Source organism: Chelonia mydas, chromosome 9 (genome assembly GCF_015237465.2).
Source record: "Chelonia mydas isolate rCheMyd1 chromosome 9, rCheMyd1.pri.v2, whole genome shotgun sequence".
Classification (NCBI taxonomy): Eukaryota; Metazoa; Chordata; order Testudines; family Cheloniidae; genus Chelonia; species Chelonia mydas.
Genome location: NC_057855.1, coordinates 1,417,147 through 1,431,368, shown reverse-complemented (window position 1 = coordinate 1,431,368; position 14,222 = coordinate 1,417,147). Strand labels below are relative to the sequence as shown.

Sequence of the window (14,222 nt, the reverse complement as noted above, 5' to 3'; positions counted from 1 at the left end):
TGGGAGGCAGCTAATTGTGGCAAAGATGGGCCTCCTGAACAGGGATGGTTAGCTCCAGGCTTCCTGGCCCTTAGGAGGAGGCCACCCTGTTACACATGCAGTTTAATACTACTAAGCACTTTTTGGGTTCAAGTTGCCAGCACTGGCAAGAGCAGGATGTTCCATTGTCCTGAGCCGTGATCTGACGGTGCCCTTCATAGAATCATAGAAGATCAGGGTTGGAAGGGACCTCAGGAGGTCATCTAGTCCAACCCCCTGCTCAAAGCAGGACCAATCCCCAACTAAATCATCCCAGCCAGGGCTTTCTCAAGCCTGACCTTAAAAACTTCTAAGGAAGGAGATTCCACCACCTCCCTAGGTAACGCATTCCAGTGTTTCACCACCCTCCAAGTGAAAAAGTTTTTCCTAATATCCAACCTAAACCTCCCCCATTGCAACTTGAGACCATTACTCCTCGTTCTGTCATCTGCCACCACTGAGAACAGTCTAGATCCATCCTCTTTGGAACCCCCTTTCAGGTAGCTGAAAGCAGCTATCAAATCCCCCCTCATTCTTCTCTTCCGTAGACTAAACAATCCCAGTTCCCTCAGCCTCTCCTCATAAGTCATGTGTTCCAGTCCCATAATCATTTTTGTTGCCCTTTGCTGGACTCTCTCCAATTTTTCCACATCCTTCTTGTAGTGTGGGGCCCAAAACTGGACACAGTACTCCAGATGAGGCCTCACCAGTGTCGAATAGAGGGGAACGATCATGTCCCTCGATCTGCTGGCAACGCCCCTACTCATACATCCCAAAATGCCATTGGCCTTCTTGGCAACAAGGGCACACTCTTGACTCATATCCAGCTTCTCGTCCACTGTAACCCCTAGGTCCTTTTCCGCAGAACTGCTGCCGAGCCATTCGGTCCCTAGTCTGTAGCGGTGCATTGGATTCTTCCGTCCTAAGTGCAGGACTCTGCACTTGTTCTTATTGAACCTCATCAGATTTCTTTTAGCCCAATCCTCTAATTGTCTTCACATGCCACAACCTGACTTTGAGAAATCCACTGAGATATTTCTAGATTCTCCATGACTTTTATGGCACCGTTTATCCATAGATCTCAAAACACTTTATGGAGAGGAGAAGTATCACCCCTTGTCATAAAAATAAAGGGAAGGGTAAACCCCTTTAAAATCCCTCCTGGCCAGAGGAAAAATCCTCTTACCTGTAAAGGGTTAAGAAGCTAAAGGTAACTTCGCTGGCACCTGACTAAAATGACCAATGAGGAGACAAGATACTTTCAAAAGCTGGGAGGAGGGAGAAAAACAAAGGGTCTGTGTCTGTCTGTATGCTGCTTTTGCCGGGGACAGAACAGGAATGGAGTCTTAGAACTTTTAGTAAGTAATCTAGATAGGTATGTGTTAGATTATGATTTCTTTAAATGGCTGAGAAAAGAGCTGTGCTGAATAGAATGACTATTCCTGTCTGTGTGTCTTTTTTGTAACTTAAGGTTTTGCCTAGAGAGATTCTCTATGTTTTGAATCTAATTACCCTGTAAGGTACCTACCATCCTGATTTTACAGAGGTGATTCCTTTACTTCTATAAAAGTCTTCTTGTAGGAAAACTGAATGCTTTTTCATTGTTCTAAGATCCAAGGGTTTGGGTCTGTGGTCACCTATGCAAATTGGTGAGGATTTTTACCAAACCTTCCCCAAGAAGTGGGGTGCAAGGGTTGGGAGGATTTTGGGGGGAAAGACGTGTCCAAACTACGTTTCCCAGTAAACCCAGATAAAGTTTGGTGGTGGCAGTGGAAATCCAAGGGCAAAGGGTAAAATTAATTTGTAGCTTGGGGAAGTTTTAACCTAAGCTGGTAAAAGTAAGCTTAGGAGGTTTTCATGCAGGTCCCCACATCTGTACCCTAGAGTTCAGAGTGGGGAAGGAACCTTGACACCTCTGTTCTACAGAGAGGGGAACTAAGGAACAGGTAAGTTACATGATTTAGCCAAGGGCCAATTGAGGCCTGCTCTACCCACACAGTTGCACCAGTTTAACTAAAGGTGTGATTTAAAATGCCTCTTCTCATATGCAGAGATCAGAGTTCAATGTCCAGGTTCCATAACAGGATAGCCTTTGTATCAAGGGTTAAATCAATCAATGTAGTTGTATGTGTGTGGACACTTTATAGGGCAAGCTAAACAGAGCTTAGAAGTTTTAAAGCAAGGTAGATGCACATGGGGGTTTACACTGGTTTAATTAAACCAGTTCAAGACTGTGTGCAGACAAGCCCACAGAGTCTGTGGCAGAGCTAGATACATAACATAGCTCTCCTGACTCACAACCGGTGTCTCGTCTATTGGAACATCACTGTAGCCTCAGCACAGTGTCACGGGCTTCTGCACCTAGCAGACCTTGAAGCAATCACTTGAGAACAGAACCATTAACCCCTTTCACTAGGTCTGATTCCCAGATTCAGTTCACACTGGAGGATAGAAAGTTCAGCACCTTTGCTGCTTCCTACCGGCGAAGCCTCAGCATGGCCACCCCACGTCAATAGCCCTCTCATTCCTTCCCACGCTCAAGAACACATTTGTAATAACAGGACAGAGATGGCCACCTGTGGAGCACAGCTACTCTGTGCTGCTGCCCTCACATCTGCACCTCCAGTATCGCCTCTTCCTACACCTCTGACGTGGAGTTCTCCCCTGCACTTCAAAAGGGCCGCTTCATCCTGGAGCTTAGGTTTTCGGCGATGAAACCTTCAAGGCAAAAACCTATTTTTAGCTGCTGTCAACTTCCCTCAGGGACCCAAGCCACAGAAGGCTCTGCCGTGTGCCCATCTTTCTCTAGGGGATGCTATCTTAGAATACCGATTACACTGTGGGTTTTATATTTGAGAGAGGCTGAACATACAGGGCCCTGAGCAGTTTGTTCTTCGGCCTCCTTGAACTAGGGAGTTGAGGATCATCTTTGCTGTAGATGAGTGTCACTGGAGGGGGGCGATGACAGAAATAATATAAGACTATTAATAATGGAAAGAGATTTAATTAAGAACTTGACTGTTGTAGAACAGCCCAGGTTAGTGGAGGTGGAAAACACCTGCCGTGCCATGGGATACTGAAGGGACAACCTGCTGCTCAGAAGAGCTGAACGGAGAAAGGGAACTGAGGCCAGCACTGCAGCTGCAATGGAAACCCCAGCAGGGAAAAGGTGATAGGTAATTCTGCAGCAAGTAGGATACCATTAGCACAGTGTCCCTGGGTGAAATCAGCCCTGGCGCCAACACTTCCCGAGGCAAAGTGCTAATGGCAAGCCATAAGCAATGCTTGGAAGCTCCACCCAGAGGAGTTTCAAGAGAGCAAATCACCATCATCCAGCCTTTGGTCTGTAGATTTGCACAGCTCTGCTACAGTACGGACACTGCAGCCTTTTACATGGTGCCCATTTCCCGGACAGGAAGGTAGCTTAGGTGCTGCCTTTCAGCTCGCATCCAACCAAACATGGACAAAAGGAAGCCAAACTGTAGAAACTTGGGTCATGGAGCGAGGGGAGTAGATTCTTTTTTGTTTCTGACCATCACAGAGTGCCTGGGGGCAGACGGGACCACATGCTATTCTGTAACACATAACAGAAGAGACAAAGAAATGCTGACAAGGAATGGAGCTCAGGTCCTTTCCAGGATGAGGGCTCCATTCCTCTGATACTCCCTAGTGAATGTGTACTTGTGCCAGTAAGGTACAGACTAGGGATCAGGAGAGCTACGTTCTGCTACTGCACTACTAAATTCATGTCACCTGTCCGTGCCTCCATTTCCACAGAGGTACAAGGGGGCAGGGATACTTCCCTACGTAAGAGGGCAATTCCCCACACTGATGCCATCAAAGTTTGTGAAGGGGTGTAAGATCCTCAGGTGTAAAGTGCCATCAAACAAAGTCCAGTACCTACTCCTGGGGGAATTCTGTGCTACTGCGCGTGCGCATAATTAATAAGCCCTGCAGCCTTCTATTTTTTTGGCGCAGAAAAAAAGCTTCTGCCCAGATGTTGCTGCAGTTCTGCCTATTGCCCATCACAGGGCGCCAGGGCCCAAGAACAGCCGCAGCCCCCGCAGAAAATAACGTCTGCAGTTCCGCCTTTGCCCAACAGAGGGCTCTGTAGTGACAGAACAAAGCTGCAGCTCACAGCCAGCGAGGAAAGAGAGCCTGCCTTCTTCATAGAGCTTGTCAGGCCAGGTCAGGAGCTATGGGGAGACAGCGTGGGGTGCTGGTCAGATAGGGGCTCATAAGGGGAAGGACAGACTGGAGCAGGGGCTGAATGGGAGTGAAGGGGCAGAGACACATGGGGACAGGGGAAGGGAGTGCAGAGCTACCTAGGGACAGGGAATGGCTGGGTGGGGGCACAGAGACACATGGGGACAGGGGGAGGGGGAACAGGGAGACGTAGGGACAGGGGAGTGGATGTGTGAGGACACAGACACATGTGCCTGACTGAATGGGAAAGGCTAGGGGTCAGCCAGGGTCTGCATGGGGGAAGCTCCCTAACAATCCCTTCCTGCTGCCTCCAAAAACCTGTTCCATACTTTTCTCACCCATACCCAACAACCCTCCAAGTTCACACCCAGGCTCCTTCCAAGCAATTTACTTCCCTCTCCCTCAGCTCCTCCATTATCCCTGACTCCCCCAAGCCTTTACACTGCTTCTGAGGGGTGCGGGAAATATGGTTCTGTATTGTAGTTTAAATGAATTATTACTCACGAGTTCTGTATCAATATGCCTAGTAAGGAATCTGTTTGTCAAAAAACATTTCCTGAATCTTTTTTGTTGTCTGTATTGTTAGAGACATACTTGCTGACAGGTATTTTGAAATAAATGACTAAAAATAACTGCAACTGGTGTGATTATATTGTGTTATTTTGACAAATAAAATATTCAGAATTTTAAAATATCGTGCGCAGAATTTAACTTTTTGGCACAGAATGATTACTAGAGAACATCAAGGGCAGTTATTCTACTTTATAACCTGGAAAAACAAAGCACTAGTTAACTAACCTCATAATGTTTTCCAGTCCTATTATTCCCTGCCACTGGATCAGGAATGGAGAGTAACGACAGATGGATGCAGAGGACTCAGTGTGCAACCCTAGCCTGGATGGGTTGCTCTGGCCTCTAACACATACCTGTGGAGTTTGGATTTTTCTCAACTTTGGCAGTATTTGTTGAGCTTGTCCTGCCACTGAAGTCACACTGGATTCTTGAAGATTGAATATTTCTGTAACTAATATAGGCTCATTAGTTTGAATTATTTTGGGGCTCGATTCTGGTTTTACATATGATGCTTCTGTTACTGACTATTTTATATCTACATCTGCCCAGTACCAGACCTTCGATGAGACATAGTAAGACATGGCCACATACAGGACATCAAATCAAACTGATTTGGGACAAATTAGGCAGCAAAGAGACTAGTACTCAGTCAGATGGAGACTGTTTTAAGAGATAAATGGAAAAACCTATATAAGCATTAACTCCAAAACCAACGGAACATGGAGCCACATTTCCTTCCCCACAGCATGTTCAGACCCAGCTACATCTCCAGCTCTTTACTTTGCCAGTAAACCGACAGAAAAGTTTCCAGAGACAAACTCTACTGAATGTTGCACTGGCCAAGCAGCGAGAAGGGAGTGGCTTCAATACAGATACACCATGCCTGTTGCCAGAACTAAATATAAAAAAAAATTCATGACTAACTTGTTGAACATTAATTTATGTTCTGCCAGAATTCACCAGAACAGATTAAAAAAAAGGAAACAGATGAAAGTGTCTCAAATGTAACAAACTTTATCCAATAAGATTCAATTATTTAACTTCTTAGTCAGTTGTACAGGTTTTTGTTTAACCCTCCAGAGCTATAAAATAGGTTTGGAAGCTAAACATACTCCTAAAATGACTCCAACCACTCTCGGCAAAAGGGCCGACTTTTCAGGAGCAGTTAAAAGCCTAAACTGACCTGCTTCCAGGAGAGACCAATGGCAAGTTCTTTGATGGTTAGCAGGGAGCTTTGTTTCTTTCTCCGAAGGAAGAAACACCGTGTGGCAGAGTCTGACCTCACACACCTGCCCCAGGCAGTCTGTCACACAGTCAGATTTTCAGTGTGAAACACTGATGCTGGTTTATCCTTTCTGCTTCAGTGTGCGCGCATAATATGTAGGACATATTGCGGTCTCCAGCCTGGCAGCAAGCACATGTGGCTAATGCCTCAGCTATGCATCTAGGTGCTTGGTGATTCTGCGAACCTTCTCCTTTTTGTTTTTATTCCCATGTTTTTTCCAGGGCTTTCCTCTGACGTTCTCGGAGCTGGATGCAGCCAAAGGCACAGGCCCACAGCCAGGTTTATATCCCATCACAGTCTGAACACCTTTCGTCAGAGCACGGACATTCTCCTAAAAACAATAAATATTTGCAAACGTGTAAGCACTGAGGCATTTAACTGTAGATTAAATTACAACATATTAATTTTAACATCAGGCATAAGCCAATCCACATGCTAGGAGGCACATCCAGAGCTGCAGAGGTTCCTCTGGCAAAGTGGGAGTGGTGTCGTGCAGCACAGCAGAGCCAAAGTCTGCCAGGGATTCCTGCCTAGCAGTGTAAGAGGCAGAGCCCCAGAGGGCCATAGGTCAGACTGCGGCCTAGGGGCACATTGGGATTGCAGTGGTCTACTTCAGTCGTCACTGGGCTGTAATGGCCTTTGCAGAGCAACACTGCAGCCACTCTGCTGGGATTCGTTCGTGCTTCTGCCCACCTGTGAAATACCCAGCACATGGGCATCTCAGTTTGGGCCTAACTGTGAACGTCTCCTGTACTGCACTGACAACAAGGGAGTTTTGGAGTGGGGTGGGAAAAAAAGAAATTCCATTTCTTTAGCAGGGACATAGTATTTTTTGTCCGCTTGCTTGCAGGTGGGTGCTATGGACTCTGGGGTCTGCCAGATCATTTCGTTGATCAGAAATGCTATATTTGCCAATGTAGAGCTTGCAAGATGTCAAGCACCCTGTGCTGTTGCTCTGACTTCCTCCAGAGGGACCCTGAGAGAGTCCACAACCTGCGGAACAGTTCCTGGGGGAAAGATGAGAAGTGAATTGGTGGTGTAACCTCTTCCTCCTGTTCCTCTAGCACTTCTTGTTCTGTCTCAGGCGGTCTAGAGACTGATGAAGATGGAGATCTCATTTGTGTCTGTCTCTGCTCTGCAGGTGGTTTGTGAAGTACACCCTATATGCAGCCCCTGGGTCCCAAAAGGGCTAATATGGGGAATTGTTATGGGTTTGCATCCTTGGGGAGCCCATACCAGAGACCTGGTTCACTTCTGGTCTCCAGGTATCACGGACAAGAAGATGATTCTCTGTGCGGTTGGGCCTGATATGATAGAGGACTGTGTGAGGCAATGGAATACTCCTCGTCTTCCTCCTTCTCTTCCTATCTAGAGAAGGGTGGTGAAGGAGAGTGGTGCTGTGTCTCCGGGGAAGAGGCATGAGGTGCAGACAGCTCGCTACGGAGAAGTGACAACTCTGGGATGTCAGACACTATCAGGTCCTTTGGCCATCTAAACTCCTGTGGTACCAGGAGCAGCACCATTGGCACCAGTGGGCGTGTAGAGATGGGGACATTGTCGGTGCTAAGGGTGGAGTGCATTCTCTTGAGCAGCCAGTGCAGATGGAGCCGAGGGTCATGTCAGTATCGAGGGCTTGCTCGGTGCAGAAGCATTCAAAGTTGTTTTGGCTGAGGCAAGTGGTACCGATTTTGAAATTCTTGTAGAGTCCTTCTCGGTGCTGAAGGACAGGGTTTCTGTCTGTGGTCCTGCCCGTTTAGGGTCCTTGGACCTCTCCTCAGCGCCAGTACCGGAGGTGCCGGATGATCGCGGGAGCTAAGTCTCACCCCTGAAGACGCTGAGGCTACTGACCTGACAGGGGATGCCTTTCTCTGAGGCGGCTCCTTAAAGGGTGAGCCAGTGGCCTGCTTCTTTTCATCTGGGCGGGAGAGAGTTGATTTTCTCTTGGTGGTGCGTGGCGAATGAGGGTCGGCTGACGATCGACTGCCGATGGTGACCGCCGCGTAGGAGAGGTTATGACCAGCCTCAGACCCTGGTCTCAATGAGAGCTCTCCATTCGTGAAAGATTTGGCCTCAGTTCCCGGCCCTTTCTGGACCGAGCCTTTCATCTGAGGCAGTGAGTACTTCTGAGACATGTCCCTCCCTGAGACAGCATATGTACTGGAAGTGACCATCACTGACAGGAATGGTCTCACGACAAGAGAGGCACCTCTTGAGCCTGGGGGATCTGGGCAAACCCCGAGAAGGGAGAGCTTCCCAGTTGGGAAGGGCGCAGAAAAAGAAACCTACGCTAGGCTAAAGAATAACGGGGAGGAAAGAGCAACAGATTTTTTTTATTTTTTAAATCGGGGAAAGAAAAAAAAATTCAAGGAAACAGCTAAGATATAGAACGTTATAATGGAACCACTTCTGCTACTAAGGCGGTGGATGTCTGAAGGATTCCACACCAGACCAACAGCCGCTGTTGAGGGCAGTTGGACTATACAGCGCTATACAGACGCCGCTCACGGCACGAGATGGGGAAGAGTGTATGTGCACCCCAGCAGGCGCTGCTACCGATCTCTGATCCCCGGCGCAGGGTGCTACCGCATCGACAGTGGAGCGCCCATAGGGAAACTACTTAAAGAAGAACTTCCAGAGGTCCAAGACATTAAAAGTCAACATTAACAGTCCAAAGTGCTCCTTTGGCAAGGCTTTTAAAATTCTTGGATGCTAGTTATCCAAACCTGCTGATTCGTAAATGTCTAACTTTAGGAGCTGCTGTTTAACATCCTCCATGGTTACTTTTTTTGGTTACACTCTGAAGATGCTGACAAATTGGTACTAGCATAGATGTCTCTAAGGCAACTACTCCAGAACTTACCTGGTGGAAAAATGTTTTGTCCACCACATTTTCAATTTGTTTTGTGTTCTGATTCCTTTCGGACTTTTCTGCATTGCCGTGCACAGCTCTGTGCTGTGTATATCTTTCGTGCTGGTGTTGGAAGTCGTTTGGGTCAATGCCAGGAGGAGGATGGCAAAACAACAGCTTACCCTGTAAAATTAATCAGTCAATCAATGGCTTTCATCCTCGTGGCAAGAATCTCACAGCCAGACCCTGAAAGGGCAAGGGTGGACTCCACAAGTTCAGAGAGCAAAACTATGTCTAGTGGCTAGGAGCTGCAGACCGAGTGTCAGGACTCCTGGGCTCTATTCCAGGGACTCGCTCTAACTCTTGGCAAGTCCCTTATGCACAATGTTTCATTTTGCCTGGCTGCCAAATGGGTACAATACAGACCTCCCAATGGTGCCATGAGGTCTAATAGGGCTCATCCAATGAGAGGGACTATGGAAGTGCAAAGGATTATTACTGTAACGGTTATGGGCACTGCGGTCATAATAAGGCCAGCGCGCGGCCCACTAACCAAAATGAGTTCTCTTTCTAACTACGTGCTGTCCATTTTATAGATACTCCTTCCTCTCTAGCGTGCATGAGCTGTCTAGCATGTCTCTTTCTGCCATCACACACAAAACCACCTTTCTAACGGTCATCAGCAGAGAGAGCCCATTCGTTTTAGTCTCTTTTTGATTAAAAACCCAGATTATAGATTTTCTTCAGCGTATCGCACTCCTTCATCCCCCAAAGGCAGAGCTGCTTGAGCAGAATAGATAACAGTGGTAGTGAGAACTTACACTGACGTAATCTTTCAACACATAACGAGCTGATCTTGGCTGGTCTGGCTGCCCATGAGCTGTCATAAATCCTCTCATATCTGGGAGAAAGGCAGCAGAAGGTTAAGATTCAGAGACATGTTAGAGCAGACTCTCTGAACAGTCTATCAAGGGAAGAGAGCCCAAAGCTATGCAATAGATACTGCTGTTGCTAGTGCAGTCCTTTCTTTTGAGAAAAAGCCCATGTCCTCTCCAAATCCCAGTCTAATGCTCGGCTTGTTGGGAAGAACGGGGAATGGGAGATGAAAGCTGTCACCAGGTATGGGGAACGCTGTTGACTGCAAGAGGCATCTAGAAGCATTCTAGTCAGAAGGAAATGAAGAGATTTGACAACCCCCCAAAACCCAATCACTGTTAGGCTAGAGAAGAGATGTTAAGAGTAACAAGAAGGGTTTCTTCAGGTATGTTGGCAACAAGAAGAAAGCCAAGGAAAGTGTGGGCGCCTTAGTGAATGAGGGAGGCAACCCAGTGACAGAGGATGTGGAAAAAGCTAATGTACTCAATGCTTTTTTTGCCTCTGTCTTCAAGAACAAGGTCAGCTCCCAGACTGCTGCGCTGGGCATCACATCATGGGGAGTAGGTGGCCAGCCCTCTGTGGAGAAAGAGGTGGTTAGAGACTATTTAGAAAAGCTGGACGTGCACAAGTCCATGGGGCCGGATGCGTTGCATCCGAGAGTGCTAAAGGAGTTGGCGGCTGTGATTGCAAAGCCATTGGCCATTATCTTTGAAAACTCATGGTGATCAGGAGAAGTCCTGGACGACTGGAAAAAGGCTAATGTAGTGCCCATCTTTAAAAAAGGGAAGAAGGAGGATCCTGGGAACTACAGGCCAGTCAGCCTCACCTCAGTCCCCGGAAAAATCATGGAGCAGGTCCTCAAGGAATCAATCCCGAAGCACTTACACGAGAGGAAAGTGATCAGGAACAGTCAGCATGGATTCACCAAGGGAAAGTCATGCCTGACTAATCTAATCGCCTTCTATGATGAGATTACTGGTTCTGTGGATGAAGGGAAAGCAGTGGATGTATTGTTTCTTGACTTTAGCAGAGCTTTTGACACGGTCTCCCACAGTATTCTTGTCAGCAAGTTAAAGAAGTATGGGCTGGATGAATGCACTATAAGGTGGGTAGAAAGTTGGCTAGAGTGTCGGGCTCAACGGGTAGTGATCAATGGCTCCATGTCTAGATGGCAGCCAGTATCAAGTGGAGTGCCCCAAGGGTCGGTCCTGGGGCCGGTTTTGTTCAATATCTTCATAAATGATCTGGAGGATGGTGTGGATTGCACTCTCAGCAAATTTGCGGATGATACTAAACTAGGAGGAGTGGTAGATACGGTAGCAGGTAGGGATAGGATACAGAGGGACCTAGACAAATTGGAGGATTGGGCCAAAAGAAATCTGATGAGGTTCAACAAGGACAAGTGCAGAGTCCTGCACTTAGGACGGAAGAACCCAATGCACCGCTACAGACTAGGGACCGAATGGCTAGGCAGCAGTTCTGCGGAAAAGCACCTGGGGTGACAGTGGACGAGAAGCTGGATATGAGTCAGCAGTGTGCCCTTGTTGCCAAGAAGGCCAATGGCATTTTGGGATGTATAAGTAGGGGCAATGCCAGCAGATCGAGGGACGTGATCGTTCCCTTCTATTCGACATTGGTGAGGCCTCATCTGGAGTACTGTGTCCAGTTTTGGGCCCCACACTACAAGAAGGATGTGGAAAAATTGGAGAGAGTCCAGCGAAGGGCAACAAAAATGATTAGGGGTCTGGAACACATGACTTATGAGGAGAGGCTGAGGGAACTGGGATTGTTTAGTCTGCAGAAGAGAAGAATGAGGGGGGATTTGATAGCTGCTTTCAACTACCTGAGAGGTGGTTCCAAAGAGGATGGTTCTAGACTATTCTCAGTGGTAGAAGATGACAGAACAAGGAGTAATGGTCTCAAGTTGCAGTGGGGGAGGTTTAGGTTGGATATTAGGAAAAACTTTTTCACTAGGAGGGTAGTGAAACACTGGAATGCGTTGCCTAGGGAGGTGGTAGAATCTCCTTCCTTAGAAGTTTTTAAGGTCAGGCTTGACAAAGCCCTGGCTGGGATGATTTAATTGGGGATTGGTCCTGCTTTGAGCAGAGGGTTGGACGAGATGACCTCCTGAGGTCCCTTCCAACCCTGATATTCTATGATTCTAAGATTAAACACACCAGAGAGTACACTCAGTCCTCAGAAGAGGGAGCTAAACACCTGTTGCATTTAGCTCAGATTGACTCTGCTGCCTGATTCGGGAGTGTTGGCATCCGGCACCGAACAGGATGAGTATCACAAACCAACTTCCATGTTCAAGATCATTGCCAGGTACCATTCAGATATGTATGTTTTATGTAAATGCCTTCTGATTAGGGTTATTTCATCTGCAGGAAGCAAATTTGCAAAGCATAACGATATACTCCTGGGGGAATTCTGCACCACTGCCCAATGCAGAATTTGTGCTGCCAAACTGCCGGATGCCTGTAGGGGCTGCTGGCCCAGCAGAGCTCAGCTCTCCAGCTCACAAAGACAGGACACTGCCGGGGGAAAGGGGTGCTGGGAGGTTCCGGGCAGCTATGGTTCTCAGTGCAGGAAATTCTGTACAAGTCCAGGACCCAGCATCAGGCTGTTTCTCCCTCTGGATCCCAGGGATCTGGCGGGGAGGGAGGGAGTGTTTGGGCTGGCGGGGGTGGAGGGGATCCTGCAGCTGGGCTCTGGGGAGTAAGGGGATGCGGGTGTCTGAGACCAGAGGGGCAGAGTTCTCCCCCAAAATGAGCCCAGCTGGACGTGTGACACACCCAGACTGAGGCACCCAACGAAAGCATAACAGAGAAACAGGAACTGGGTTGTCGTAGGGGTTTCTTTAACTCTCTACTCCTAGGGGAATTTTTTTGTTGTCTGTATTGTTACAGACATACTTGCTAACAGGTATTTTGATTATATTGTTATTTTGACAAATAAAATATGCAAAACTTTGCAGAATTTTAAAATACTGTGCACATAATTTTTTAGCACAGAATTCGCCCTGGAGTAACTATGACACATACAGAGGATTAGCCATCTACACATGGTCTCCAGCAAAGGCCTTATAGTCCAAGAAGGAAGGTTTTAGTACCTGAGACACCCAGGTGTGAAACTGAATTTAACCCTACGCTTCAGTGGCTAAGTGTATTGCGGGGGTGGGTGTTAGGGTATCATCACTCACATCCATATGCTGTTAGCAGCTCTTCAGATGTTGGTTGGCGATCTGGCTCCTCATCTTCTCTGGGTCTTATGATATTTATTCCATAGGTTGCTTCTAACACATGTCGTGGGATATGCTGGCAAATGTGAGCTAGTGAAGGAAGCCACAGGCTGAGTTCTGTTCCGCGTGCACTAGTTGCAGAGGCAAAAGGTATCGTAGGTTCTCAGGAAGACAACTTTGCTTTTAAGAGTAAAGAATGACTTTGAGATTTGATTATATAGGTTGAAAAAGGAAAGACACATGAGCCTCCACAATGAGGATTATCTTAAAATAACACAACTCAAAAGAACAAAAGCAGAAGACGACAGAAACAGAGGTCTATTTCATCCCTCGGGCAACTCCGCTGACTTCAATAGATATGGCCAGACAGCCTGAGTCCCCGCTAGCACACACCGTATTTCACATCTAAGCGTTACCACACGCCAAACATGTGCAAATACATTTCCAAACCCCGAGCAAAGGATATTAGAGAGATAGGTGGAACATGGTCCCTCATCTGGTCTATAGGCAAAATTCCACAGCAGGTCATCTCTGCCTTTGTAGAGACGAAGGATGGCATCACCAGACCGGGACAATCGCAGAGACATAGGCCAGGCTCCACATACAGAGTCTACAAGGAAAAGAAAAGCAGAGGTCACCGAGCATCCGATGTATGTTCCAAGCGAGGAAAGGGAACGAGAGGCAGAAAAATCACAGTAAAGTTGGGTGTGGGTGGGGTGAGAGAAAAAAAATGTTAGTGCAGGGGAAGATTCACCAAGCAGAAACTCCACAACACTACAGTGTGGCACGGAGATGGCCAGCCGGAGCCTACCCTTTGCTCAGCATGAAGGTGGCAGCTGAAGGAAGAACAGAAAGTCACAAGAACCCAGCTTCGTACCAGTGTCTCCTAGGGACAAAGAAGTGTGACAGCTCTGAAGGCTTTTCCTTGCAGTCTGAAAAGATTCTATCATCCCCAAGTGGGGGCAAAGCAGAACAGTCAAGGACGATACTCTTCCTGCACTTTATGCTATGGAAGGTGCTTCTTGACCTCTAGAAATCTAAAGTAGTACCTACTTCTGCCTGAGGACCCCTTCTTGCCATGTGCTGATGGACAGAGGATGGCCAAGTACCACATTTACAATGGAATATGGAAAATATTTCCATCAGAATAGAAGCTCGCATGTGTTACTCTC

At 47.4% G+C, this 14,222-nt stretch overlaps 1 protein-coding gene across 7 annotated transcripts in view; it reads right to left on the bottom strand.

Annotated features, from left to right (window-relative positions):
- The window catches only part of LSG1 (large 60S subunit nuclear export GTPase 1), a 32,577-nt gene that overhangs the window by 3,541 nt on the left and 14,814 nt on the right, over positions 1 to 14,222 (bottom strand). For 2 of the 7 annotated variants that reach the window (XR_005226681.2, XR_005226686.2), the window contains exons 10-16: positions 13,517 to 13,660; positions 13,012 to 13,135; positions 9,752 to 9,831; positions 8,943 to 9,113; positions 5,981 to 6,413; positions 5,151 to 5,248; positions 2,595 to 3,592 (exon numbers count right to left, since the gene is read on the bottom strand). Coding sequence is in view for 1 of the 7 variants with exons in the window: in XM_037908377.2 (XP_037764305.1) it covers positions 6,234 to 6,413; positions 8,943 to 9,113; positions 9,752 to 9,831; positions 13,012 to 13,135; positions 13,517 to 13,660 (699 nt within the window). In the remaining 6 variants the exon portion in view is untranslated. Of the gene's footprint in view, positions 1 to 2,594; positions 3,593 to 5,150; positions 5,249 to 5,795; positions 6,414 to 8,942; positions 9,114 to 9,751; positions 9,832 to 11,983; positions 12,191 to 13,011; positions 13,136 to 13,516; positions 13,661 to 14,222 lie in introns of those variants that run through there. The other 5 variants (XR_005226685.2, XR_005226682.2, XR_005226683.2 and 2 more) reach the window with 5 other exon arrangements.